This window comes from Furipterus horrens, unplaced genomic scaffold (genome assembly GCF_987537825.1).
Source record: "Furipterus horrens unplaced genomic scaffold, mFurHor1.1.pri manual_scaffold_8, whole genome shotgun sequence".
Taxonomy (NCBI): Eukaryota; Metazoa; Chordata; class Mammalia; order Chiroptera; family Furipteridae; genus Furipterus; species Furipterus horrens.
In genome coordinates this window covers 1,263,989-1,289,105 of record NW_028327178.1, presented here as the reverse complement: position 1 = coordinate 1,289,105, position 25,117 = coordinate 1,263,989, and the positions used below count along the sequence as shown (strand labels likewise).

The 25,117-nt window shown below is 62.2% G+C and overlaps 2 protein-coding genes across 4 annotated transcripts in view; one reads left to right on the top strand and one right to left on the bottom strand.

Annotated features, from left to right (window-relative positions):
• ZNF236 (zinc finger protein 236) overlaps positions 1 to 1,248 on the top strand; it is a 60,010-nt gene extending 58,762 nt beyond the window's left edge. The window contains exon 32 of the mRNA XM_090285379.1: positions 212 to 1,248. Coding sequence (XP_090141505.1) covers positions 212 to 336 — 125 coding nt within the window. The 3' untranslated portion in view covers positions 337 to 1,248. The remainder of the gene's footprint in view (positions 1 to 211) is intronic.
• A 4,322-nt stretch (positions 1,249 to 5,570) lies between these two features.
• The window catches only part of MBP (myelin basic protein), a 62,130-nt gene continuing 42,583 nt past the window's right edge, over positions 5,571 to 25,117 (bottom strand). For 2 of the 3 annotated variants that reach the window (XM_090285376.1, XM_090285378.1), the window contains 5 exons: positions 15,143 to 15,250; positions 14,154 to 14,189; positions 13,775 to 13,807; positions 10,746 to 10,862; positions 5,571 to 6,938 (listed from right to left, as the gene is read on the bottom strand). In XM_090285376.1, the coding sequence (XP_090141502.1) occupies positions 6,894 to 6,938; positions 10,746 to 10,862; positions 13,775 to 13,807; positions 14,154 to 14,189; positions 15,143 to 15,250 (339 nt within the window). In that variant the 3' untranslated portion in view covers positions 5,571 to 6,893. The remainder of the gene's footprint in view (positions 6,939 to 10,745; positions 10,863 to 13,774; positions 13,808 to 14,153; positions 14,190 to 15,142; positions 15,251 to 25,117) is intronic. The other variant, XM_090285377.1, reaches the window with a different exon arrangement.

Here is a 25,117-nt window from a genome sequence, read left to right as displayed (position 1 = left end):
GCGTGTTGGTGCGGACTCTTGTCCCCACCTCCGCGCGGGCGCTGCGTGATGGTGACCCCCAGGGTGCACGTGCAGGGGCGGGGCTGTGCGTGTAGTCAGGTAACTGCCGTCCGCCAACCACGGGACCGCATCTCCGTGACCTTCTCATCCGCTGACGAGGGTCCTGTCCCTGTTCAGACGGGTCATGTTGTGCTCTGTGTCCGCACTGCAGGGACCTTGCAGGAGGCAGCCGGCCCCCAGGGACAGAGCGCGGAGGAGCTGGGCCAGACCCTGCAGCTGGAGGAGGTGGTGCCAGAGGCCCCCGGCGAGTGGCAGGCGCTGGCCAACGTCTTCTGACACAGCCTGTGTCTGCCCCGGTGCCGCGGTTCTACGCGGTGCAGGACGGAGCCCTGGGAGTTTCTGTTTTCAAGCTTCAAGTGTTAAACACGTCACCACAGTCGTTTTAGCTCTAAAATTATCTCAAGAATCATTGTCTTTCGGAGACGTGGGGCAGGCGGAGGATGGAGCGCACTGTTCTCTCCCGTCGACAAATCACTGAACTCAGGTGCTACAGCAGGCAGCGGCCCTCCGCCCGCGGCAGCGCGTCCCGTTCAGCGCAAGTCAGCTGGACCTTCCTGTCATTGCAGTGTGATTTCTTTGTTAGCAAAGACGAGGTAACACGGGAAAGGTCAGGGTTCCCCCGTGCTTTCTGCTCTAAGAAGCGTAGCTCGTGAAACATGTCAGGCAGGTGCATGAAGCTCAGAAAAGTGTTAGGGCGCAGGGAGGCGGCTCCCATGTTTTTCTCTGTGCATTTCGAAGTTAGTAAAACTGACTCTTTTTAGTCTGTGGTAAGCCGGTAGGAATGATACCCCGAGAGGTGGCTGGACCAGTTCTCTCTCCGTCTCGGTACCTGATCAGCAGTCACCAGAAGGCGCCTCTGGCCGCCCGCACGCGGAGCGGAGCACACCTGTGCGATGGGGACGCCGCGGTCTATGCGCAATGCCGCTCCGCCTGGCCGTCCGACTGCAGGTCCACGGGCCCGACGTGGCGGGAAGCACAAGCCATGGGCTGCAGGCGGGAAGCGATGGAGGCGCCCGGCCCCGGCCGCCTCGGCCACAGGGGGCCGGCCGTTGACCGGCACGAGCCCAGACCAGCGGGACTGCTCCTTGTGTGTCCACAGGTGGGAGCTGATTTCAGGGAATTCTTGCGTCCCGTCACGGTGCCACCGCCCCCACGCCCCACGCCAAACTCCCCCCCGCGGCGGCTGTGCCCTTCAGCATTCCAAAGGGGGGAAGCCCCCCGCGTGTGGACCCCCCTGCGGAGCTCCTTACGTGTTCTGTGTGTGAGTGCACGTGTGCATCGCAGACCTGGGGCCCCCTGCAGGGACAGCGCCCACGGTCCGGCCGCCTGCGAGCACTGCAGGTCAGCATTGTCCCCAGTTCAGGGGTAAGTGGGGTCTCGCCGTAGCGCGGGGCCGGGCTGCTGCTGTTCTCCCGGAAGACGACTGCCTTTCCTCTCTCCCATTGCCTCCTGCTCTCAGAAGAGGGCAGTTTTATTATAAATATTGTACGGACTCTGTGTAGCGAGAGGGGCCTCGTGTCGGGTTCCTGAAAAAAGACATTTCACTCAGTTTTTTGAAAGAGCATCTTCTGCTCTCTGTCCCTGTCACTGTTGGGTATGTACATAGTGATGCCGGTGGCGATATAAGAAGTTTTGTTATGTGAAAATATTTAAGTCAGAAAACTGTTAAATAATATTACTTTTTTCCAAACGGCTTTGTGTATTGTATATTTTTTTAAGGGAAAACAAGCCTTACTTGCCTGACTCTTGTGATGCTGGACTTCCTGTCTGTCCCGAGGCCCCTCCTGAAAGTCAGTGTGTGCACCTGGCTGTCCTCAGTGTCTTCAGAATGACTGTGATTTTGCCAGAGTTTTAAAGATTCTGCTTTTAATGCACTTTCTTTTATAATTTTGTATTAAAATATTTTAGAAATGTTGATTAATTTTGCTGAACAAATACCCCCAAAGTTGCAGTTATTGGAATTTTAAAACCTTCTGTTCTCCCTGGCTTATTTCTGTGTTGCAGCGTTAAACGCCATCGCAGGATGGCCTCCGGGAGGGGCTGGTCTCCCTCTGAGCCGTGCTGGGAGCACAGCCCGCTGAGCGGCGCCCGCACACCGCCTGCTTACGGCCTCACCGGGTCGGTCTGCAGCCGACTTTTATTTTGGTGAAAGAAAAGGAAAAAAAAATCTATCACTCATCCGTTTTGTGAGTTCTCTCAATTTATTAGCCGGCCAACACAATGACTGTACTATTTTAAGGGCTGCTTCTTCACAGAACACTCCTTGAAAATACAAGGCTTCGCCAAGACAGCGCCGCGGCCCGTGGGTGGAGCCGGGCCGCGCTCTGTGCTCTATGCGGGCAGGAGGCTCCCAGGGGCCGCCGTCCCCGGGGCTGTGAGGGCAGCCAGCTGTGCTTTTAGAATGGTCTCAGGGTAGCGTGTCTGTTCTGGAAGAACAATATATAAAACACCAAGGTGGGAAGTGAGGTTCCTTTTTCTCTTGTAAGACATTTACAGTAAGAAAGGTTGGCACATGCGCTCATTCCGAGTTCAGGTAACTTCTAACGGAAAAGAACTCGAATGCTATTACTCTTTCCCTCCGTGAAGTCCGGGTACGGGCAGCGGCCGCGGGCCAGGTCCGTGAGGCCGAGGACCCCGAGGAGCCTTCGGGGACAGGGCAGCGCTGTTCCCGGGGAAGGGCCGCGGTCGGCACACGCCGGCCGCGCCGCAGCGGAAGCCCCCGCGCCCCCGCCCCCGCCCCGCCCCCCCTGCACACGGGCTGCTCGGACGAGGGATGGGGAGACCTCGGGCCCCTCGGGGGCGGCCCTGGGTCCTCGGGCCTCATGCCACTGCGGGGACGTGGAACACGCGTCCTGACGGGGAAGCCCCAGGGTCCCTTTCCCCGGAGAAAGGCCCGCTTCGCCCGGGTCAGCATCTCACACGGGCGGTGCTGCTCCGCCCGCGGCCGTTCCCAAGGAGACGTGGATGTGTGTTTCACAGCCACGTCTGTGCCCTCTGCCCTCACGCTTCCTCGGCGCTCCGGGGCAGGGGGTGCGTGTGCGTCCCAGCCCGGGGTTCCTCACGGGGGCGTGGGTTTCTGCTCTTCACGCGGCTTTTCCTCTTCGCGGGAGAACACCACTCATGAAGTACATATTTTAACACAAAAGATCACTCAGATTTGTGCAAGACACCCCTTTTAGAGAAAATACGTATGATTCCTAGAACTGTTTTCTGGTTAGATTTTGAGAGAGCGCTCACGCCTGCTCTCTGCATATTTTATCCCCAGAAGTTTATTTTAAAGTCAATACCTTGCCCCTCCCCACAGCACGAAAGGAGTTAACCCGAGGGTTGATCGTGGCTAATCACTTTTTTCCTAAAATCTGTTGTACAAAGTGAGCCGTGAAACGCAGCCGACGCTTGTGAAGCTCGCTTTTTCCCTTCCTGCCGCTCCGTCTCTGTCCGTGTTAACGCAGTTGTTGTGGGGTTTGTAGAGTTATCATTTCAGAAGTGCCTACGTCCCCGTCGGGGGCCTTAGCGTCTTCACCTGGCTCTGATGAACGTCAGCATTTCGGCATCGAACTGCGTCGTCTTCGCTGTTTGAAACGTGGGGTGAGCAGACTTTCCGGTGGGGACGCGCCCTCTGCCTTGGGAGGCTCCTCAGTCGCTGGTGGCCTGCCCTCAGCCCCTTCCTCGGTCACAGCGCACCCCTGCCTGCCACCCACCCCGCACTGGGCGCCGTGCGTGCTCCGCGTGTGGGCGACAGACAGACTGTTCCAGCGCTGAAATGCAGACACGACGTGGCGGGGGCGGTGGCGGCCACCCAGAGGGTTTGCTGCTCCGTCCTTCCTGTGTGTGGTGCTTCGTGGCAAGAAGACACCTGTGTGAAGTCAGGGAGTGTCATCTCTGTGACCAGTTCTAAAGGGACAGTGACTCAGTCTTGATTCACCACTGGAGAACTTTTATTTTTTTTTATTTACAAACGGATTTTTTATCTCTGACATTGTTTCTTGGTCTATTTATACATTGGATGGTATTTATTGAATCCAATTTTGTATTAGAAATGGATAGTTATGCCAAAGGCCACGGTGCTGGCTTTCCGAACAATAAAAATAGTTTTTGTATTATTTTGAAGCTCCTGCGTGTTGACTTACTCGGGCTTTGGGTGAGTGGTCACGGTTTCAAGATAGACATTTTCCCCAGCTCCGGTTCCCAGCGCGGAGCGGCTCCCATCGCTGCCGGGCCCGCGCGTCACTCGGAGGCGTGGGTTTGTGCGGTGCCGGGCGTCCCACTTCCTGTCCGCGAGGCCAGCGTACACGTCCTCGTGGGAAAGGCCCTCGCGGGCAACGTGGTCTGACGTGCACGGAATCGCGGCGCCAGCTGCTCTGTCCCTGGGACGCGGGCCCTGAACTCCCCGCAACGTCAGCGGGGTTGGTTTCTGTGGAAGTGGCTGACCCTTCGGAAGGTGGTTTCCACCCTCGGGGTGTCCCTGCGGGGGGCGGGGAGGGCGCTGTCCCCTCAGCTCGCTCTGTTCCCCGCACAGAGCAGGGGCTCCGCTCCCGTTTGGACCGAAGAGCTGCTGTGGTCTGATTCCTGGACTTTCTCAGAAGGGGTCTGGGGGGTGCTTGGCCCCCCTTGACGCCTGCTGGCTTGGGGGGCGGGGACTCGCTCTAAGTGTTCACAGGTGGGGTGGGAGGGGCTATTTTAGGTGATCAGGCCGTGGTGACTGTGCCCTCCAGGATGCACGGCCTCAGCGATTAACAGGCTCCCCCTGATGAAAGCCTCAGAGGCTCGGCGGGACGCCCTGGTCGTGCCTGAGGCACAGGGTGACTTGGAACCCCGGTCGGCAGAGCCCTGGCACCGACCTCTTAAAAAATGTCATTATCTTTGCGTGATTTTCCAAAACCCTCCATCCCAAGGGGTGTGGGGAGGGACGTGAAGAGGAAGCGGGGTCGCCGTCCGTCCGCCTGGAGCCCCTCCCCGCCGGTGGGGCCGCCCGCTGCCAGGTGGGGCGACAGCGCCCTGCAGCCCGGGGGCTCCGGCAGAGGCCGTCACCGCCAGCGCCCCGGACTGGGGCCGGCCCCGGCCGAGTCCCCCAGGAGACGGGACACAGCTCCTCACGGCTGCTACTGAGACCGCAGGAACCTGGGGTTTTGTCAGAAGTAAAACAAAACGTCTCTTCAGCCGACCTTTTGGAACGAGGAGCCTCGTAGCCAAAGTCAGCCATCGACAAAAGTGTCCTCAGTTGTCCACGTCTCTGAAGATAAAACGTGGCAAAAAGGACCCCGTCACAGGCTCGCCCGGGCAGGGCTCTCGCTGGTCAGCGTCCGTGAGAGGATGGTTCAAGATAACTGGACGTTTCCCTCCCTGGTGACCCGATTCCACCGCCTCTTGTCACCATGTCAACCAAGAGGTGACAGTGCACCTGCGGGGGTGCCCAGCAAGCCGCGGGGAGGCCACGCGGTCTGTACCCACGTGGGCACAACGCAGACGGGATGACCGCAGGCCGGAATAACAGGAAGACACCGTGCGAGTACCATTAAAAGTTTATTCACATCACTATTCAAGAGCCCTGGGTACAGTCCCGTGACAGCGTGGCCGCCGTCGGGCGGTGTCTGCGTGGGGCTCACGCGCCAGCATCAGCTCAGACGCGGACGCTCAGGCGAGCGATGCGGAGGTCTCGTCTCCGTCAGCCTCGCGTCGCTGAGGCTGTGTGTTAATAGACGTTATATGAACCCACACTCAACAGTCAGGGTTAGAAGGGATTAGGGCCCAGGGGGCCGTGCTCACTCTTCGTTCTAGGGGGGAAGGAGGCCGCGGGGGGCTGGACGAAGGCTGAGAACAGGCGCCGGAACTCAAAACGCAGACTCAGTAGGTTACGGAGGAGGCAAGGGGGTCGGCTCACGTTAGAGGGTGCAGAGGACAGCTCCGCCAGCCTCGGGGCAGAGTTAGGGGCAGGGGCAGCATCAGGGGCAGGACCAGGGGCAGGATCGGGGCGGGGGCAGGGCGGGGGCAGCTCCCGCTAAGCCCAGGCGGCACGCCCGCTCCTAGGAGGCAAGCCGGGGAGGGCTGTCCTCCCACAAGAGTTAGTGTTGCTACGCGCACCGCCACGCTGAACATGCCACCGGTCACGGTCGGCTTTCCCGTGACCGGAGTGATACTGTGGCACCCCGAAATCTCCAGTCCACTCTCTGTGCAGGTCTCCCCGAGCTCTCGGCCGGGCTCTGGTGACGAAGCAGTGGTTTGTCGGGGCGCCCGGCCCCCCGGAGTCCTCGCCTGCTCCCTGCTCCAGGCCACCGCCCAGCCCTTCCGCCGCTGCTCCCTCTCGCCGCGCACGAGGCCCGCCGCCCTCTGCGCCACCGCTCTGCTCTCTGCCAAGCTGCCACCTGCATTTCACGTACCGAAGCTCCCGTGGGGGTGAAGCCACTCCGGCTGCCTAGTCCTGTTAGGGGGGGAAGAGACTTTGGGGGAGACAGGGCAGGAAACGGACCGAAGGATGCGCGCACGCCAGTCCCCGGCCCGCACGTGTCCTGTGCCCACAGCAGCGCCGCGCACGGTGCCGGAAGCCGGGAGGGTCCGCGGTGCAGCGGTTCGGGGACGGCGGGTCCGTGTCCCCGGGGCAGGAAGCTCCGGGACGCTTTGTCTTAAGACGCGAAGTAAGGAGCGTTGACGTGTTTGTTTCTCCAAGCAGCTGAGGGCCGGGAAGGGCCAGGCGGGTGCGGGGCCGGCCCTACTGTGCGCACATGTCCAAGGCGTTAGGTGAGAGGTCGCTTCTAGGCGGGGTGGGCGGGGGCGTGTTAACTTCTCGGGCCGGTGCGTTAAGGAGCCGCGGGCGGGTGCGGAGCAGGAGTCGCGCTTCAGCGTCTGGCCATGGGCGATCCGGAGCGGCTGTCTCTGCCCCCCTGAGAAGAGGAGGCACAGCGTTAGGTGAGGGGCCGGGGCCGCCCACCCCGTCCTCGCCGGGGGTCCCTTTCCCAGACACCTGGCCGCAGAGCACACCATGGCCGCTCTCAGTCCTGTGGGTCTCGCTAGAAAGGCGGCCACGCAAAGGCAGCCTTCGCCCCACTCCCCACGTCCGTCCCTACGGGGGGCCGGCGCTTCGGAGGCCATAAGAGAAACCGCTGGGGCTCAGCCCCGGGACTCAGCGGGCGCCTCCAGGGCCGCACTGGGTTTCTGGGCTCCCTGTCCACATCGTTCCGCTCTGCGCAAGCACTGCATTGGGGGGTGGGGGGTGCTAGAAATTCCGGGTGTCGGAGGGAAGTCGTCTGCAGAGAGGGACAAGGGTGTCCGGAGCCGGCCCTCCTCTGCCTCACCCAGAGCTGCGGACAAACGCAGACGTAATGGGTCTCAAAACCCTAATACAATATTAGGTTAAAGACAAAGGTGACGACCAGGGCGCAGACGCCCGTGCCCGGCCCAGCGGGCGGCAGTGGGGGCGGGCGCCCCGCTGAGGAGCCAGCACGCCTGCCGCTCGGACGTCATTCCGGGGGACACGGGAGAGGCGCACGTGTTTGCATTCGGGGTTCAGTCTCTTCCTCCTCGCTTTTCCCTTTCCCTTTGGTGACGAATGAAGGCTGACCTCTCAAAGGCTGCCTTCGGGCCGGGAGCCCCAGAGGGCAAGACACGCCTGAGGGGCGCTATTTCCCAGACAGCAGCGCACAGTGGCTGCGGCGGCCTCGTCTGAGTCTGTGTCCCCCGGTGTGGCCCGCGGTGGCCCTGGGAAGTGTCCAGAGCCCTTGGGGGCCGCAGCCTTTGCTGGGTGAGCCTGGCCGACCCTCCGAGCTGCCCTCGGCGGAAAAGTCTGGAAGAGCCTCGCCTTTCTCTGAGTTTCTGAGGGACCAACCCACGGGCTCCCTCAGAGTGCGACTCGTCCCTGTGTGGAAACACGTTCTGAGCAGCCTCTGCAGGACGGCTCGGGTGAGACCCGTGTGCCTCCGCGCGGCTCCTGTTCCGATGGAAAATGGCGACCCGTGGATTTTGTCTCCCGTTGTTTTCCTGCGATTCACCGAGGACCGGCCACGAGCCAAGTGCATCCCCCCGCGCTGTCCTGAACGTGGGAGCCCAGCGCAGAGGCAGGCGTCCGTGGCCCGTGCGGTGCGGGAGCCGGAGTGCAGAGGGGCCCCTCCGCCCAGAGCCACGCTCAGCCCCAGCTTCTCGCTGTCCGGCCGCTGGCACTCTGACCCCTTTCCCTAAACGGCCCAGGGTGAGGTCGGACTGAACTGTGTCCCGGGCTGGGGATGACGGTGCGCGGCCGCACGAAGTCCCAGTTCTGCACTCGCACGTGTCACCTCCGTGCGGATGCGCTCTGGGAGGGGCAGGTGACGGCACGTGCGACTGGCAGTTACAGACGCCTGCCTGTGACCTGGGGGCTCCCAGACGGGGGGCTAGAGGCGTGTCCTCCCCACCCCGTCCCCAACCACCACTGCCAGGCTGCCGACCCCCCACGCCTTGCTCTCCCTTTCCCCTCTCACCCCTGATTCTCAGCAGCGAACAAGGAAGAAAAGATGGGGGGGCACGACACTGCCTCCGATACCGTGAGGCCCCCCGTCTCCCCCACCTGCTTTGCGCCCTGAGTCTCAGGGGGTTTTAACCCTTTGCAGCTGCCCCACGCCTCAGTCAGCCCTGTGACCGTAAGTCTGTCTGTCTCCTCCCTCATGTGTGCCTGAGGAGGGGGTGGCTTAGCCGCTCGGCCCCCCTGCCCTGGCGCATGTTGGAGGGTCTTCCGGAACAGTGGGGACTTCCCTCCACCACGCGCCCCACTGCACGTGCCCAGCACCCCAAGCTCATGCGCGGCATCTGCCCGCACAAGCGATCCCGGACTCGGCATGCCACACGAGGGACTCGTGCTGAGGTCAAGGGCAGGTGACCGACTCCTGGAGTATTGGGGTTACAGAGTCATTCCACCGCAGGCTGTAAAATCGCGGGGTTTTCCTAAGCCCACCGGGAAGTGCCTTTCACGGGCCAGAGACCTCCTGGCAGAGGCGACCTGGGCAGAGGAGCCCCTGGGTGCTGTGGGGAGAGATGAGCCCGGCTGGCGTGCCCTGAAGCGTGGGTCCTGCCCTCGGCCCTTACACCTCGGGGTGTGTGTGTGTCAGGGGAATATAGCCAAGCCTCCTGCAGCAGGACCTTCACGTGTTAAATGGACGCCGTCCCCTCTGTGACCCCAGCGGCTGCTCTGGAAACGTGTCCAGGGACACTGATGCCCTCGCCACACGTGACGCAGGCCTGAAGCCACGGACAAGCACGAGGCTGTGGTGTGGGAGTCCAGGATCGCGCGTCTGAGTCCATGGACGCCACTCCGGGGCTGCGGCCGGGGTTGGGCCCGGGAGGACGTCCCCCGGGGCTGAGCGTCACATCTCGCCTCGTCTGCGGGATCATCAGCCTTTCACCGGAGGAGGCCACACCCGAAGGCTCTGTGGCCGTTTTCCTCCGCACGGGGCCCGCGGGTGGCGTGGGTTGGTGCGTCCTGAGACGCTGGGCACGTCACATCCGATGAACCGGCTCTGGTCTGCACCTGTCCTCAAGCAGGGGGCCGGGCCCCTGTGAGTAACTGGGACCCTGGCGTTCAATCCCGGCTCTGAGCGCCTCAGCGGGAGGTGGACGCCCCGTCTGGGCTGAGAGCAAGGGAAACGGTGGCGAGGGTCACGATCTGAACGGTGACGTCGGTGGGAACGTGGCTGGAGCCGACGCTGGTCCCGGACGTCGGGCCCCTGCTCAGGGGCGAGGATGCCGCCCACGGGCCTTCAGTCAGCGCGCAGAGCGCCCGATGCGCCCCGAGAAGGGCCAGTGCTGTCTCCGCCCAGGGACCCTTCCTGGGCCCCTCCCAGCCGTGAGCCTGAAACGCGTGTGCCGCTGGAGCCCCCGCTCCGGCCCCAGGCCCCCGGCGGCGGCCACAGGACCCGCAGGTCTCTCCCTCCTCGTCCAGTCCAGGGAGTGCGAGCTCCACCCCCCGGGCTGCCGGCCTCTGTCCAGACCCCGGCGGCCCTGCAGCCGCCAAGTCTAGGCCACCCGGTGGCGCCTTCTCCCTGGGACCCGGCGACGCTGCGGCTCAGAGTCCACACCCAGGGCCCTCGGGGGCCCCTCCTTCTGCTCCCTGCTGGTCACTCCTGTCACTGAGGCCGTGCCCTGCAGCGCCGTCTCGCGGGTGGGCAGCGCCTCACCTCCTCACTCTTCGCGATGCCACCTGCTCCGCCCGGCCGTCGCTGGCCACCCGCCCAGAACCCTGACCGCCTCGCCCAGCAGAGGGACGCACTGAGATGGCAGGGCACCCGCGCTGCCGTTCCTGTGAGCCACCCGCGGGCCCCTGTGACCGCGTTGTTCCCGTCACCTTGTACCGACACGTGCTCCCTGTGCCTGTCACCCCGTCCATAGAGCGGGAAGCCCAGGAAGCTGAGGCTCAGCCGGGCCGCAGGCCGGGGCTCTCCACCAGCCAAGGTGGGCCTGGGCCCCTGTCACAGCGGCGTCACGACGACGGGACGCACGTGCTGCGGAGTCCGGGGCCTCTCACCTGGTCCAACCCTCCCCGCCGCCCCCCGCCCGCCCCAGTCACCTTGTCCTGCTCATTCCCTGGGAGCCACAGGACCTTCCAGGGGAGCTCAACTGTGGCCCCTTGTCCCCATCGGTCCTGGACCCAATCGGTGCTCGCTGAGACGCCCGGGGGACCCCCACCCCCACCCCACTGTGTCCTGGGACCGGGGGCGGCTAGTTACCAGTTTGAAGATTTTGGAAAGCGTGCCCTGGGCGTCGCCCTTGAGGCCCTTGTGGGTGGATTTGTAGTCGGACGCTCTTCCCCCGTAGCCGAAGCCGGGCTTCTGCCCCTCGGCGCCCTGCAAGGGAAGAGCGCAGCTCTGGTCTGGGGCCCGGGGGACCCGGCACGACGCCCTTGGCCTGGGACGCCTGTCCAGTGCGTTCACTCCAGAACCCTGGGGCTCTTCCCCACCAGCGGCCCCCGCGTTGCTGCCTGGGCCTCAGGAGAAGGGGAGCTGACACCCTGGACAAGGCGGGCGGGCCTCTGCCCACGCCACGGTCGGAGGCAGGGACGCAGGGTGGCCGTGTCCCCGGGTCGGGCCTGCAGGCGGCAGGGCAGACTGGGCTGAGGACAGGGTGACATTTGCAGTCCCCACCTTCCGATGCGCGAGGACAGAAGCCCTGCTCCCGACCTGGGGGAGCCTCTCTGGAGGGGGAGGGAGCCGCGTCCTTCGCGTCCCGAGGGTGAGCGTGCGGACTGGGCCCCGGCGGAGGATCGTGGCCACAGAGGGAGGAGCGGCTCTGGGCCCGGCCTCTGCACGGGACGCGGCTCCGGCTGCGTCGCTGTGTGACCTGGGGCAAGTGCGGGGCCTCTCTGAGCTTCAGTCCCTCTTCTGCGTGGGCTGGCGGACGTCCCGCCCTGAGAACAAAGCTCTGAACCTGCTGTCATGACGGGGCGCCCCCGCCACCTCCAGCAGCCCCCCAGCCCGCGCCCCTCCCAGGAGGGTGGTGGGAATGTCCTCTGGGGCCGAGGCAATGGCGCAGGATCGCGGGTCTGCGGCCCTGGTGTTTCCTGACACACCTAGTGTCACCCGGACGTTCCGCATGACAGAGTGATGGGACAAGCTGCAGTGAGGACACAGGCAGGTGAGGACTGAGCGTCAGGCGTCCCTACCACCAGATGTGTCCCCAGGGGGGTGACCCTGGCTGCCTGGGGTCTGTTTTGCCAACAAGAACTGGGAGACCCCCGAGCTCTAGCAAATTATCCCGGCTCCTGAAGGGACCCCAAATCCTTCCCTCCGCCTACAGTCCTTAATTTCATGAGCGTGTTTAAGCGCAGGGTGGGGGACTCGGAGACCACCTCATCCACCCATTTATGGCCGAGGTGCTGGAGCTCAGCCCTGGGAGGTGCAGCTTCCCCCAGGTCACCTCTGTCATCTGGGCGGGACAGGGCTGCACCAGGGCCACCTGTCCAGGGCCCCACCGCACAAGCCATGGATAGTCCGGGGACAGACGCTGCACCCTCGGGGCTGAGGTGGCTGCTTTCACGTGAGGATTGGTTTCAAGGTTAGCAAGGGGCATAGGGCCCGGGGCCGCGGCAGAGAAGGTGGAGCCCGCCTCCTGGAGCGACACCCGCGTGGCTCTGGAATCCCAGAGGCTTCCGCGGACGCGCACACCCCCCACCGCGGGGCACACGGGGCGGGCCACAGTCGAGGGAGGGCCTCTGTGCCAAAGACAGACGCACGTGGCAGGCAGAAAACCACGTGTCCCCGGCGGACGCGCCATCCTGTGGCCGCTTCCTTGTTTTTCCTCCGAGAATAAAGAGCTTCTGGAAACTAAACTCAAGGCCTGGGTTTTGGGTTAATAACGGGCTTGACTTCTCCGCCTCTCAGGCTCCCCATCCGTTACTCCGTTGGACGACCTAGAATTCATCAGAACGTGCACAGCGCAGCTCAGGAGGAAGGGGGCTGCCCACAGGCGTGCGGAGGCTGCTTCAGAAAGAAGAGACTGTACGCATGTTAGTGGGGGTGGGGAATGGAAATGGGGGAGGGGACACAGAGCCTTCCTGGTTAGCGGCAGGGGCGGGGGGGCGCCTGGGGGTGACTGGAGGGACGAGGGGCTGGGGCCAGCCAGCGGCACCTGCCCGGGACTTTGCCCGGAGCCTAGTCCGTGCCTGGAACGCCACAGGGCGGGCCACACGGTTCCGAAAATAAGGTTTCTGGGTCAACCCTGGGCCTCAGCCTCCTGCCCGCCTCCTGCCCGCCTCCTGCACAGAAAGTCAGTGGTTACGGTCGGGGAGAGCGGTCCAAGCCCGTTGCTGGGCTCCTGCAGAGTCACTAGTGCAGGACGAGGCTCCCGTGTGTGTCTCTAAAACTCCAGCAGGTGCACCGTCTGTGAGTCAGCGTCACGGTGGGGGAAATCGGGAGCTTTATGAGGTCTCGTCCCTACCCTTTCTCCGTGGGAGTCTTCCTGCCCTCCCTCTCTCTCTTTGCTCTCCCTCCCTCCCTCCCTCCCTTTTTCCCCATCCATTCATTCATGTGGCACCTGGTAATTGTGCCTCTTGTATGCACCGACTGTGCCAGAGATTGAGAGTATCAGGTCCCACATGGACAGGATGCCCGGCTATGGGTCCCTTTTCTCCTGAAAAGTATGACTTTTATAAAGTAGGAACGACACTTCCTAGTCACCCATGACGAAGGCCTGTCGTGGGGTTAGAAAACACTGGTGGGCATTTTAAGTGGCTCAGACGGCAATTCCAGTCGACTCTGAAACGTGGACAGATCGTCCCTTTAGAGTTCATTAGAAACGTGTCCTCCGTGTGCAAGAGCCCAGCGCTTCTGAGAAGGCTTCCCTGTGGTTTGCTATTGAACCTGCAGTTGCTAGTAGCACACACACAAGACCGGGGTCTTTGAGACGCGTCAGGTCACGATGAACGGAATCCCTGAAGTTGGCCCCTTTTTCCTCCTCAGTCTCATTCCCCCTCATTGAAAGTCACGGTCGTGGGTGGGACTGGCCATGGAGATGGTCCGTCAGCCCCAGGCCCATGCAGCTGTGGGAGAAAACGGGGAGCCCCGGGGGAGGGGTGCTGGGCCGGGGCGGCCCCTGGGCCGTGACCGATGCTGGAGGGCGGCCCCGCCTCTCGCCTGCCTGCTTCCCTGGAGGAGAAGGAGCTGCGGGGGTGGCGGGGGCACAAGCCGGGCTGCAGGCGGCAGGGAAGAGCCGGACGGTTCGGGGACTGAAACGGAGCTGCAGGGAAGCGTTTGCCACCTACCCAGCTAAATCTGCTGAGGGACAGTCCTCGGCCCTGGATGAGGAAAAGAGAGACTCAGTGACACTGTAACCCGCGCCGGAGAAACGCGCTTTTAATAAAGAACAAAGGCAATCGAGGCAGCCTGAGCTGGGACGGCACATGGCCCTCCCAACGCGGTGGTGGGGGCCGCCCGGAGCTCCCGGAGGGCGGGGGCCGGGGGGGGGGAGGGACAGCGAGCTGGGACCCGTTTGCACGGTCCCCACGCACCAGCCTGTCTACCGCGTGGCGAACACTGCGCCCCAGTCGGGGGCCCGGGAGTCCAGCCTCCTTTGGCACGTTAGGGGGTGCGGGGAAGGCGCGTAGGTGACGGGGTGAGGGCGCGAGCATCCAGAGGCCTTACCTTTCCTTGTGACGACGGGGGTGTGCGAGGCGTCACCTGCAGAGACACAGGACAGTGAGCGGCAGTCGGGGGTGGGGGTCCCGCCTTCCGTGTGGCCCTGCCCCTCCTCCAGCGACGCCTGAGGAGCCGGTGTCCGCTGACAGCGTCTGAAGCTGCGAGGCGACCCCCCCCGACTCTCTGCCCGGCTCCCCGGACCTGTCCGCTGACCGAGAAGCACAGGGGCCTGAGCATCTGAAAATGTCAGTGCTGTTCCCATCTTCCCGAACTCTCCGAAGGAGTCTGGGAAAGCGGGGAGCGGACCAAGCGGCTCTGCGAGGGGGAGACGGGGGGTGGGGGGGGCGGCCGTGCGTGTCACGTGGGCCCTTTGGGTGGGGAGTGCCGTGTCCCCAGAGTTCAGGTGTGTGGCTCTGAAAACTCACTCATCGACAGGGAAAGATCATGTTAAACCAAACAGACAAATCCTCCTTAGAGGCTGTGGTTCTGCTTTTCTGTTTAAGATGATTTTTTCGAGCAGCTTTGGGTTTCTGGAGGAAGGGCACAGAAACTGCGGGGTTCCCACAGATGCGCCAGGGTCCCGGGGCCCGCCTTGCGCGGGGGGGGCCCCTAGTTCCAGCCGGTGACCAGCGGCAGGCGGATGGCTCCCCGGAGGCCCCAGTGTGCGTGGGTCCCTCTGAGCCGCACGTTCTGAGGACCGGGCTGAAGGCAGGCGGTGGGCCGGCCCCCAGCTCAGCAAACGGGGCACTTGCGCTGCTGGAAACCCCTGGCCCCCCCCCACCCCCCGGCGCCCACCCAGTGTTGAGAGTCTCCGTCGGTTTGCAAAGCCTGTGTTTTTAAACTGAGCCGTCGTAGGTGTTTAGGTACAAAAGGAGTGAGTTCTTCGGTGAAACGCCGAGTTCAGTAAGTAGCAGACGCGGCTGGGACCGGTGACCAGGCGCTGAGGCCGAGTCCCCTGGGAGAGACCCGCCCCCTCCCGGTGGACAAGCACTCACGATGTTTTTGAAGAAGTGGACGACGGGGTTCTCGTCCTGGGCCCGGCCGTGCTGCGACTTCTGGGGCAGGGCACCGTAGTGGGTGGTCCTGGCCGCGTGGTGTGCGTCCTGAAAGACAGGGTGCCGTGGCCTCAGGTCAGGCCGCACCCTCTGTCCCGTCCAGACGGTGCCCCCGGCTCACTTCACCTGGAAGCTGCGGCTGCCCTACCAGATGCGCCTGGGCGGGGAAGGGTGCCGGGGGGGTTGGGGGTGGGGCTCGGGCAGGACCACCTGCTACAAGACTCTTGGAGCTGGGAGCTCTTCCCACCACCGAGTCCACATCAGGGTCCCTGATGTCACCTAAGCGTGGCCGAGGGCCCTGAGGGCTGCTGAGGGGCTGCCGTCTAAGGTGGGGCCGGTGGGCAGAGCCTGGAGGGGAAACCTCATTCCTCGAGGCTCCTGGTTTGGATAAAGGAAACCACTCAGCAGTCACACCCGAAACAAGGGCAGCAGCCGAACACGCCCGCTCAGTAGCTTTGGGGTCGCATCACGTGAGCCCACCTGTCCCTCTACATCAGTGACTCAGGGCACAGTGGCACCGAGTCCTCCCAGGCTGGGTTGGCAGAGTGACAGGTGCATGCTGGCACTCCACAACCTCCCAGGGGTCTTCCCGCATCAGCCCCGGGCCGGAGGCCGGACGCACCGCTGGGCCCCGCGTCCCTGTGCACTGCGTTCACGGGCTCCCAGCACTCATCCCCCTCCCCAGCCGGGCAGCAGACAGCGAGGGCGCTCCTTCCACGGCTCTTCCCGTCCAGCAGCGGAGGTGGCTCAGCCTGTCCCTCCCCCACGGCCCTCCCTGCTTCCGGTCAGCCACTCAGCCTCCGGTCCCTGAGGCCATCAAGGCTCTGGGTCTCTCTGCTCTGTCTTAGCTCTGGGTGGACCGGCCACCTCACCGGCCTCAGAACCAGGTGCCCGTGAGCTGGCCCAGCCCGTGTGTGAGGTGCCTCCGCTCCTCTGTGACCTTCAGGCCCTGCTCCCTCCTCAGTGCCGAGGCCCTCCCTGCTCCGGCCCTCCTGGGGCCCAGGCTCCCCTCTGCGTCTCTGCATCCGTCCTGTCTGCCCCTCCTGCGCATTCTCCCCCTGCGGCCAGAGAGAGTTTGGGAACGCAGCCTGGGTGCCACCCCACCAGTGCCCACCAGCGCCCGCGGCAGGGAGCACTTCCAAACAGAGCCCCTCGCCCGCAGCACCGCTGCCCGAGGCGGGGCCACTCAACCAGCAAGTCTGGGCCACGTGTGGGTCCGTGGCCACCGCCCCACGCTCCTGGCCGCCTGCAGCCCCTCCTGGGCCTCTGTCTCCGCCCCTCTTCACGGCCCCGTCCTGCGCGAGCTTCCTCCAGCTCACGGCCCTGGGCTGCCAGCTCTGTGCCCGCGGCTGAGCAGCGCAAGACTCGAACTCCGCACTCTGAGGACACGCGGGCCCTGGACTACGCCGTGCGCAGGAGCCCACGCCGGGTGCTGGCAGAAGGGGAGCAGCCAGTGCTCTTAGTCTGACTTCTCTCTGTTGCACAGGGACCTCAAGGAGCTGGCTCTCCCCGAGGCTCTTGTCTTCACCCCGCGCCTTGGTGACGCGCGCCCATCAGAGCCGCCACCCCATCGAGGGGGCGAGACTGAGGACCAAGACGCCAGGAGGCGCCAGGAGGCTCTTCAGACAACTTCCTTTCGGACGAACAGTTTTAAGCGTCTGCTTTCCCTGGCGAGGTAACTTTGGGGCTACCGTCCTAATGGCTCGTCGTGATGGAAACAGCGCAGCCTTCGGCATCACACCCTTGTCCCCGGTGTCCCGGCACCGTTTCCCGGCACGTGTGTGCTGCATCCTATGTCTGGAAGCATCGTCTGTCTTTAATTCGCCCATCCGGTGGGTCGAGTAAGGAAAGTTCACTCTTCACACGAGTTTTTAAAGAAACGGGCATTCAGTCGTATCAGGCCGGTCCCATCACAACTTCCCGACGTTGCGAGCTAGTTAATGACGTTGCGTGGTAATAACATTGTTTCCCGTGGGACTTGCGCACGCCGGCTGTAAACGCTAAAAAGAAACTCCATCTGTGTGATTTTTATCATGACTATATTGGCCACCGATCTTCTAAGGGAATAGGAATTTAAAACCTTTAAGGGGCGCAGGAAGTTGGGGGTCGCATTTGGCTGTGGAGCCGTGAAACCGCTCCCGGAACAGGCGGCTGGGGTCTCAGCCCCGAGCTCGGCACACAACGAGCATCTCCTGCTTGAATGTCTGCGGCTCGGGCGCTGTTAGTCCCGACCTCAGCACCCAGAGCCCCTCGCAGGCGAACAGGCGGTTCCCATGGAATCGCACGGCTTTCGTTGTCTGCGGAAGCGCGGCTGGACGAGACCTTGGCCGGTTTTCTTGGCTACAAATGGGCAGTCGGCCAGGTGGTCTGAGGGAGGCACGTGGTCCTAACTGGGTTGTCACATCGAAGTTGGGGTGGCCTGGTGCTTCAAGGACGTTTGGTCCCTCATGTTTCTACCCACTAACAGTGTAAAGAATCTTTATGCTAAAAACCAGAAAATGCTGGTGGGAGAACTCAAAAAAGATGCGCTAGGGGGACAGACGCCCTGTCATCAGGGATCAGGAGCGTCAACACAGTCGAGACGCCAGTTGTCCCCCACTCGGCCCACGGATTTAACGCGCTTCCCTTCAAGACCCCAGCGAGGCTTTGTCCGGGCGCAGACAACTGATTCTAAAGCCACATGCAGATGCAAGGAAACCCAAATAGCTGCACAACGGTGGAAAGAAGAATCGAGTTAGAGGAGTTCTCCCCCTTGACCCTAAGATTTCCTGTGTCTAAAGCCATCAGTCAGGTGTGGGAGGGGCAGACACACGCTCAGCAGAGCACGGTGGGGATGAGAGACAGACCCACACACGCGGGATCCACTGGTTTTTGACAAGGTGTAAAGTCAACTCAACATAGAAAGAATAGGTTTAGTCTTTGCAACAAATGGCATTGGAACACCGATGTCCCAATCCAAAAAAATGACCTCAACCCGTCACACCTTATACAAAAGCTAACTGCAAACAGATCATAGATCTCTACCTACCACGTAAAACTATACAGTTTGGAAGAAAACAATAGGAGAAAATTTTCATGACCTGGGGGAAGGCATCAAGTTCTTAGACCGGTCACCAAAAACATGACCCATGAAAAACTGGGTAGATTGGACTTGATCAAAATTTAAACTGCACTTTGCAAAGGACACTTAATATTAAGAGAATGAATACACAAGCTACAGAATTAGATAAAATATTTGCAAATCACAGATGTGACAAAGAACGTAAAACCAAAATATGCAAAGAACTCTCAAAACTCAATGGTAAAAAATGACAACCCAGTTAAAAAATGGATGAAACACTTAAATAAACGCTTCATTGGAGAAGATGAGTCGTCGTCGTCGTCGTCATCGGCAGCCGTCCGTCTCGAGAGACGATGGTGTAGCTTCTTAAGAGTCTATCTGCACCGCCGAGAATGGTTGTGCAGTCCGACTCGGGAGTGACACGGTATCTGTCTCCTCCCGTGTTGAATCGACATCTTGCGATGACGCTGGAGTGTCCTCTCCAGTGAAGCTGAAGCTACAGAGCCTGGGCAGGGTGATATGGAGGGTCTGCTGTTGCCCATGCAGCAGACCCCCCCTCTCTTCTCAGCTGAAGGGTCCAAGGGAAAGACGGAGTCAATACAGCTTGGCTTCAGGGGCGCCGCAGGAGTTGCCGGTGTTGACTACAACGTCAAACCGCCTTAGGGACTCCGGCTCCGGATTTTCTGTCGGGGTTTACTCCCTTAGCCTTTCCCCTGAAGAGGTATGCCGCAAGGCAGCGGAGGTTTTTTGGAGTCAGAGTTTTCCTTCTCTGATGTGCCCTGACTGGAAGATCGAACCAGCGACACTTAGCTCGCAGGCCGACGCTCAATCCACTGAGCCAAACCAGCCAGGGGAGGGAGAAGATGAGTAGAAAGCAAATAACCCGTGGAAAGACGCCCTCCTTCATAGCCGCGAGGAAGAGAGAACCCAAAGCGTGCGGCGCGCCTGCTGCACAGCCGTCAGAAAGGCAGAAACAAAACTACGGACACACTAAGGGCTGCGAAGGGTGTGGAGCGACCAGAACCCCCGGCATTGCTGGTGGGAACGCAGGACGGTGCGGCCGCTCTGTAAAACGATCGGAAGTTTCTCACAAAGCTAATCATATCCTTACACTCACTATGTGACTAGCATCCTGTTCTTGAGGGTAACGACGAAAGAAAAGCCCAGCATTTTGAGAAGCGGTTTTTATCATGAATATGTCGGTCACCAATTTTTAAAGCGAAAGTCATTTAAATCTTAAATGAAAATGGCATCATAAAAAACCTGTACCCAAGTGTTGGTAGCACCTGCCTGCATGGTCACTAAACCTGCAGACACCCCCAACGTCCGTCAGCGAGTGGGGGGCAGACGTGGTGCGCCCGTGCGGCTGGTACTACTCAGCACAGAAAGGAGCCTCACGCTGCGCAAGGGAGGATTCTGGAAAGGGTTCTTCCTGTGCTGTCCCACTTGTGGGACGCTCTTCAAGAGTCAACCGCCGCGAGGTGGCCCAAGTGGCGTTTGCCCGGGGTAGGGTGGGGAGGGGGTTGCACTGTGGCTGTGTGAAAGCAGGAGGGAGGGCCGGGGGGCTGTCCTTAGTGTGGTGTCAGAGCTCCCAGAACTGCACATGCACGGCCAGCTTTCCGGCGTGTTAGTATGTAAATAAAACAAGGCCATTGAACATGGGCCGTCGATGCAGGCACATGATGTCATTACGGGGGTTTGCTGGTCGGCAAGGCCCCGGGCAGGTGGGGCGGGTCTCCCTTCCCAACGTGCCCGCGGCCCAGCTCCAAGCTCCCATCTGTGTGCCTGCCCTTCTGAGATGGTCTCCCCCCAAACATCTCTGTTTGCTGCACCATGGGGCCCCTCCAGGCTGGAACGACTCACTGGGCATCAGCCAGTCCTTTCATCTTTCATGAGCATCTTTCCTCTCCAGCTCGATTTTAATCTTTTGGAGGAAAAAAGGAAAAATTCTGTGCGGCCCCCAAGCTTCAGTCAGTAGACCTGCCCGGTGGAACTGGACAAATGTAAACGGACGTCAGTGGACAAGGGACAAAGAAGCCCTCTTTGTGATGTGGCCTCGCGGGGACAGCGCGCCACGGGGCCCTGGAAGACTCCGGTCCCGACGCCACGTCCTGTGTCATGCGGGCAAGCCACGCAGTTTCTACACGTGCCAGACGACGGGGCTGACGCAGAGTCGCCGAGGGGACGCTGACGCTAGGCTCTGAAATGCTCCGAGGCCACCTCGGAACAGTCAGGAAGAGGAAGGAAGGTCACCGTGGAGCTCCCACCCTGGCGCAGGCTGCCGCAGTGACGGGGCCCCCACTCGGCGGCAGAGGAGCCGCCCTTAACCTTGTTCTTGTTGTGGTAAGAACAGGATTAATGTAAAAGTTACCATCTTAACCAGCGCAGTGAGTGGCGGTGAGCGTCCGCACGGTCATGCAGTGCTGCTGCCACTGTTCCCAGAAATGCTCATCTTTCCAAACTGACACACTGTCCCCCGCCCCGTCCAGCCCACGCTGTGCTGCGGCTTGTCTCTCAGGCCCTCACAGACGCTGGGCCACGCAGCACCTGCTCCGTGTGGCCGGCTGCTCGCTCCGCTCCGGGTCCTGGTGTGTCCTCCGCACGGTAACAGCTTCCAGAACGGCCCCACCCTTAAGGCTGGGCCCCAGGCACTGCATGGCCACACCACGTCTTGCTTATCTGTCCGTCTGTGGACGAACATCTGGCTGGTTTCCACCTTCGGCTGCTGTGCTCAGTCACCAGGTCTGACCCCGACACTGCTGGCCTGACCCGATCTGGCCGTGACACCTCTGTGCCCCTGACCACGGGCCGAAGGGACGCCCACACGCCCCACGCCCCTTCCCTCTCCGGCCTGCACGGCTGGGCACCGAACCTGCCCATGGTGCCGAGCGCAGGACAAGGCCCACCCGCCCTGAGACAGCCATCCTCTCCCAGCTGAGGACCCCGGGCCCTCGTGAAGTGGTCGGGTCCAGGCGTGGGCGATACGGCTGTGGGGTTTCAGTCAGTTTTGGGCGAGAGCAGGGCCAGCCTGTGAGGTAGTTTACAAACAGTGGTTTGGCTTATTTGTTATATTTTACAATTCATGGGGAGCAGGTAGGTGTCCTTGTCCCCCGCCTCCCGGTAAGCCAGGCGATTGCTCCCTGGAGGGGAGGGCCGGGGTGGGCTGCTGTGCCCGGAGGAGGAAGGGAGCCGTGAGGCGCTGGAGGACGGGGTGCAGGGCGCAGGACGAGGCGTAGGGCGCGGAGCGTGGGGATGAGCGAAGGCCAGCAGGGCAGCGTCCCGCCGAAACCCTGAGGCCTCTGCCGGGCCCCCCACTCCACTTCCTCCTTCCGTGTCTCCACCTCCGCAGCCCCCGCTGGTGCCGCACGGGGTCCCCCACAGAGGCCATGGAACTTGGGGTCCCTAACAGAGGAAGGGCCTCGTTACTGACTGCTACTTGCTGAGTCATTTTCCAATGAACCCCCTTTTACTCGTGTTCACCGAGTAGAAGTCTGCCCTCTGGGCTGAGCTCAGCTGCGCCCCCGTTTGCGCTTTCAGAGCCGGCTCAGGCGTCCGCGGCGGGCCGGGCGGGACCGTGGGGCGCGGTCCCCGCGCGCACAGGGCGTGTGGCCCCGCCGAGCGCCCTTGTCTTACTCAATAGCGTTTTCACATCGTGTAGCTTTTCATCAACAGCGTCTTGATGGCAGAGAAATTAACATGACGCTCGGGAGTCTGCAGCACCCTGGGAGGGAGGCCAGCGGGTCAAGGGCAGCCCTTTCGTTTCTTTTTAAGGCAAATAAACGGCTTTTTCCATCTCCTTGGCGCGGGCCCCGAAAGGCGTTCTCGCCGCACGGGCGGTAATGACCTTGGCCGGCAGGGGGCGCGCGCGCGCTTGGTCTGGGCGGCGGCTCCGCTCCGGAACCTGCGAAAGGGTCTCCACCTGCTTCCCCTTCGCGGCGCGTCCTGGAGGGCGTCCCCGGGAAGGAGCACAGCCCAGCTGTCCCCTGGCGCCCCGGAGGCTCAGGGGCCCCCACACGGGCGGAGACGCATTCCTCTGACCGGGGAGGTGTGTGTGCGTGGGGGGGCTGTGCGCCGAAAACGGGGCTCCGCAGGCCTCCAGCCCCTGCGTTCGGAGCTGGCCCGAGATGAATTGACAGACGCGTTTCCTTTCAAAAGAACACGCCGCGTCTTGAAGACGCTGGTGTCTGCAGTGCTGGCGGGTCCGCGCGTGCAGAGGGGAGAGGAGTCCTAGCTGTGTCGTGTCTGGGAGCGGAGTGTAAACGGAACTGCCCACCAGAACGTCAAGGGACGCGCCGCAGGGAGCCCCGGGTGTGGGACGCGTCCCCGCTGTGCGCTCCCGGCTCGGTCACCGCGCGTCCCCGTGCGGCCTCAGCCCCGGATCAGCGCCCACGCCAACGAGTCATCAGACACACGCGCAGAACAGGCGCGTGGGCGGCCGGGACTCACGGGCCGGGCCCCCGGGTAGAGACGGCGCCCCACAGCCCGCAGCCTGCCTGCGCCCTGCCCCCGAGGTGGAAGCGTGCTCACACCGACGCGTGTCCCATGTCCCTGCGTGGGCCCCGGCTTCCTCCCGCCGCAGGTGTCAGCAGAAAGGACACTTTGCTCCTCGGCTCTCACTGACACTGGCCCTTCGAATATGGGGTGGGGTGTCTGTGTCACCCCTCCTGCGTGGTGGGACGCGGGCTCCGTGTGGAACTCTCCGCCTCTTGCACACCTGGCCTTGAGCATTGTCCCAGACACGGCCAGCTTTGTCCTCTCCCCCCGCCGCTGGTCGTGGGTCTGTTAGCGCAGGTGCCCTGTGTGTCCCCTCTGCCCTGGTCAACGGGCTTCGCAAACACCGAATCCCATGGCAGGGAGCTGAGCCCCAGGCCCCAAGCTCAGGTCGTCCTACGCTGGCACGCGGGCACAGTGCCGTTTCAGGGCCGCGCTCTGCACAGGCGTCGCTCTGCTGATGGGTCTCCCATGCAGCTGCCAGCAGGGAACTTTCTCCGGGGAGCTTCTGAATTCCACTCCATCCGCCCAGCGCTCCCTCCCTGTGCCCCGCGGACACCACGTTACAAAGAAGGGCGGAGGGACACCCTCACTGTCCTGTCTGTCCAGGGCTCAGCCCCTCAGGGCTCCGCCTGGTGGGTCTCGGGGCTTCTTTGTGCGGCAACAGGCTGATGCTCCAAACCTAAAATGTGTGGCTGGTGCACTCACTGGCGGGACCCATGGCGGAGGGCAGCGCTAACGGAGAAGAATGGACTTTTAAAAACTGGGTTCATTCTGCTCTTTTCTTTCCAAAGCGTGTAGACTGCCGGTGCGTTAAGTTGGAGTGTCAGGTGACCTAGACACGCGCTCGCCTGGGAGACAGAAGGAGGGCCGCTGCCAGGGCCCAGGAGACCGACGCTGACCCCTGGAGAGCGAGGGAGGCTGTGTGTGCACGACCGGAGCTCCCCCTAGGACACGAGGAGTCCCCCCCCCCCCGACTCCTAAACACTGGCTGTCACCGGCGACCGGGGCAGGTGAGTCCATGAGACGAGATTCTTAGGTGGTTATTAGTTTAAAGGCGGCGTTTCTGTGCCGTTGGAAACCGGTGCTGGTCAGCTCCCTCTTTGAATGGAAAACACACCTTGACACAAAAGAATTGTACAGTCTGCTTCGGTCTCTTTTGGTCACGAGATCAAAACCAGTCAGTCAGCCCGGCAGCCCACGGACGCACGTCTCTGGTCCTTGTCCCTTAACTCAGGTGTTGGCTGTGGCAGAGTTTGCACATGTGCACAAAGTGGCATTGAGGACGCTTGTCCCTCATAAAGATGGTTTTGCCAGGGGCCCGGAGGGCGGGGCAGGAAGGGAAGTTGCATTCTGCTCTTTTCCCGAATCTGTTGTGCGCTTAGGACCCACAGACTCGCTGCGGAGCGGCTGGTCGGGTTACCCTGGGGGCGCTCAGGTGGCAATGGGGTCGTCTGTGCTCGGGACGGCGAGCGGGAGGGGACCGCAGAGTAAGGCTCAGAACCAGCAACGTGGTTCTTCCGTTGAAGGTGCTAATAAAACCCAGTACGCTTTTTCGTGCTGTGTCCTTGATGTGGAGGCGTTGTGACCAGGGCTCACGGACTCCGCACCTGTCTCTCCTGCCCTGCTTGCTGGGTGGAAGCGGACTCGCCTCCGGAAGGACCGTGGGGTGAACTGCTCCCCCTTCCTCCTGAGGAATGGCTGCTCCACCTTGCCGGCCACCTGGGTTTCCATGCAAGCTGGTGAGGGGTACACAGCTGCCCTCTGTGCCTCAGGAAAGGGTTGTGACTTCTTTATGTCCCCACGGCCACTTGCCCAGGTGCTGACTGGAGGCCAGTGAAGTAACTTGTCTCTCAAACATCAAAAGTTTGGGGATGTGGTGGCAGGTCATCTGCAAGCTGAGCCATGACACCTCCCTTCAGAGTCGGTCCAGATGGATGTGGCGTGGACCCCGAGGTCCCCTCCCCCAGGCTGACCCCCGGGCGGCGCCTGGGCCCCATCCGCAACCGCCCCACGCACAGCCCTTGTTTATCTGCGGTTCACGGAAACAGCTGCACCACTTCTGTCTCCGCAGAGAGTGCTAGGTTTTTCTGGCAAGGCTGGGCAGCCTGCAGAGAACGCGCTCCTGTCCGACGGACAGACGCAGTTCGCCCCGTGCTTTTACCCTTTGCAAGTTCGGAAGCGCGGTTGCTGCTGAGTCACGGAGGGAGTTTACGGGAGGCTGCGGGTGTTCTTATTTCTTTGGAGAACGCAGTGCTCTGTTAGGGCCGCGCGGCCTTGTCTCTGCTGCTGGGAAAACCCGCAGGCGGACCTGTGATCCTGGTGGAGACCACAGGCTCCCCACTGGCTGTTCGTAATTCTCC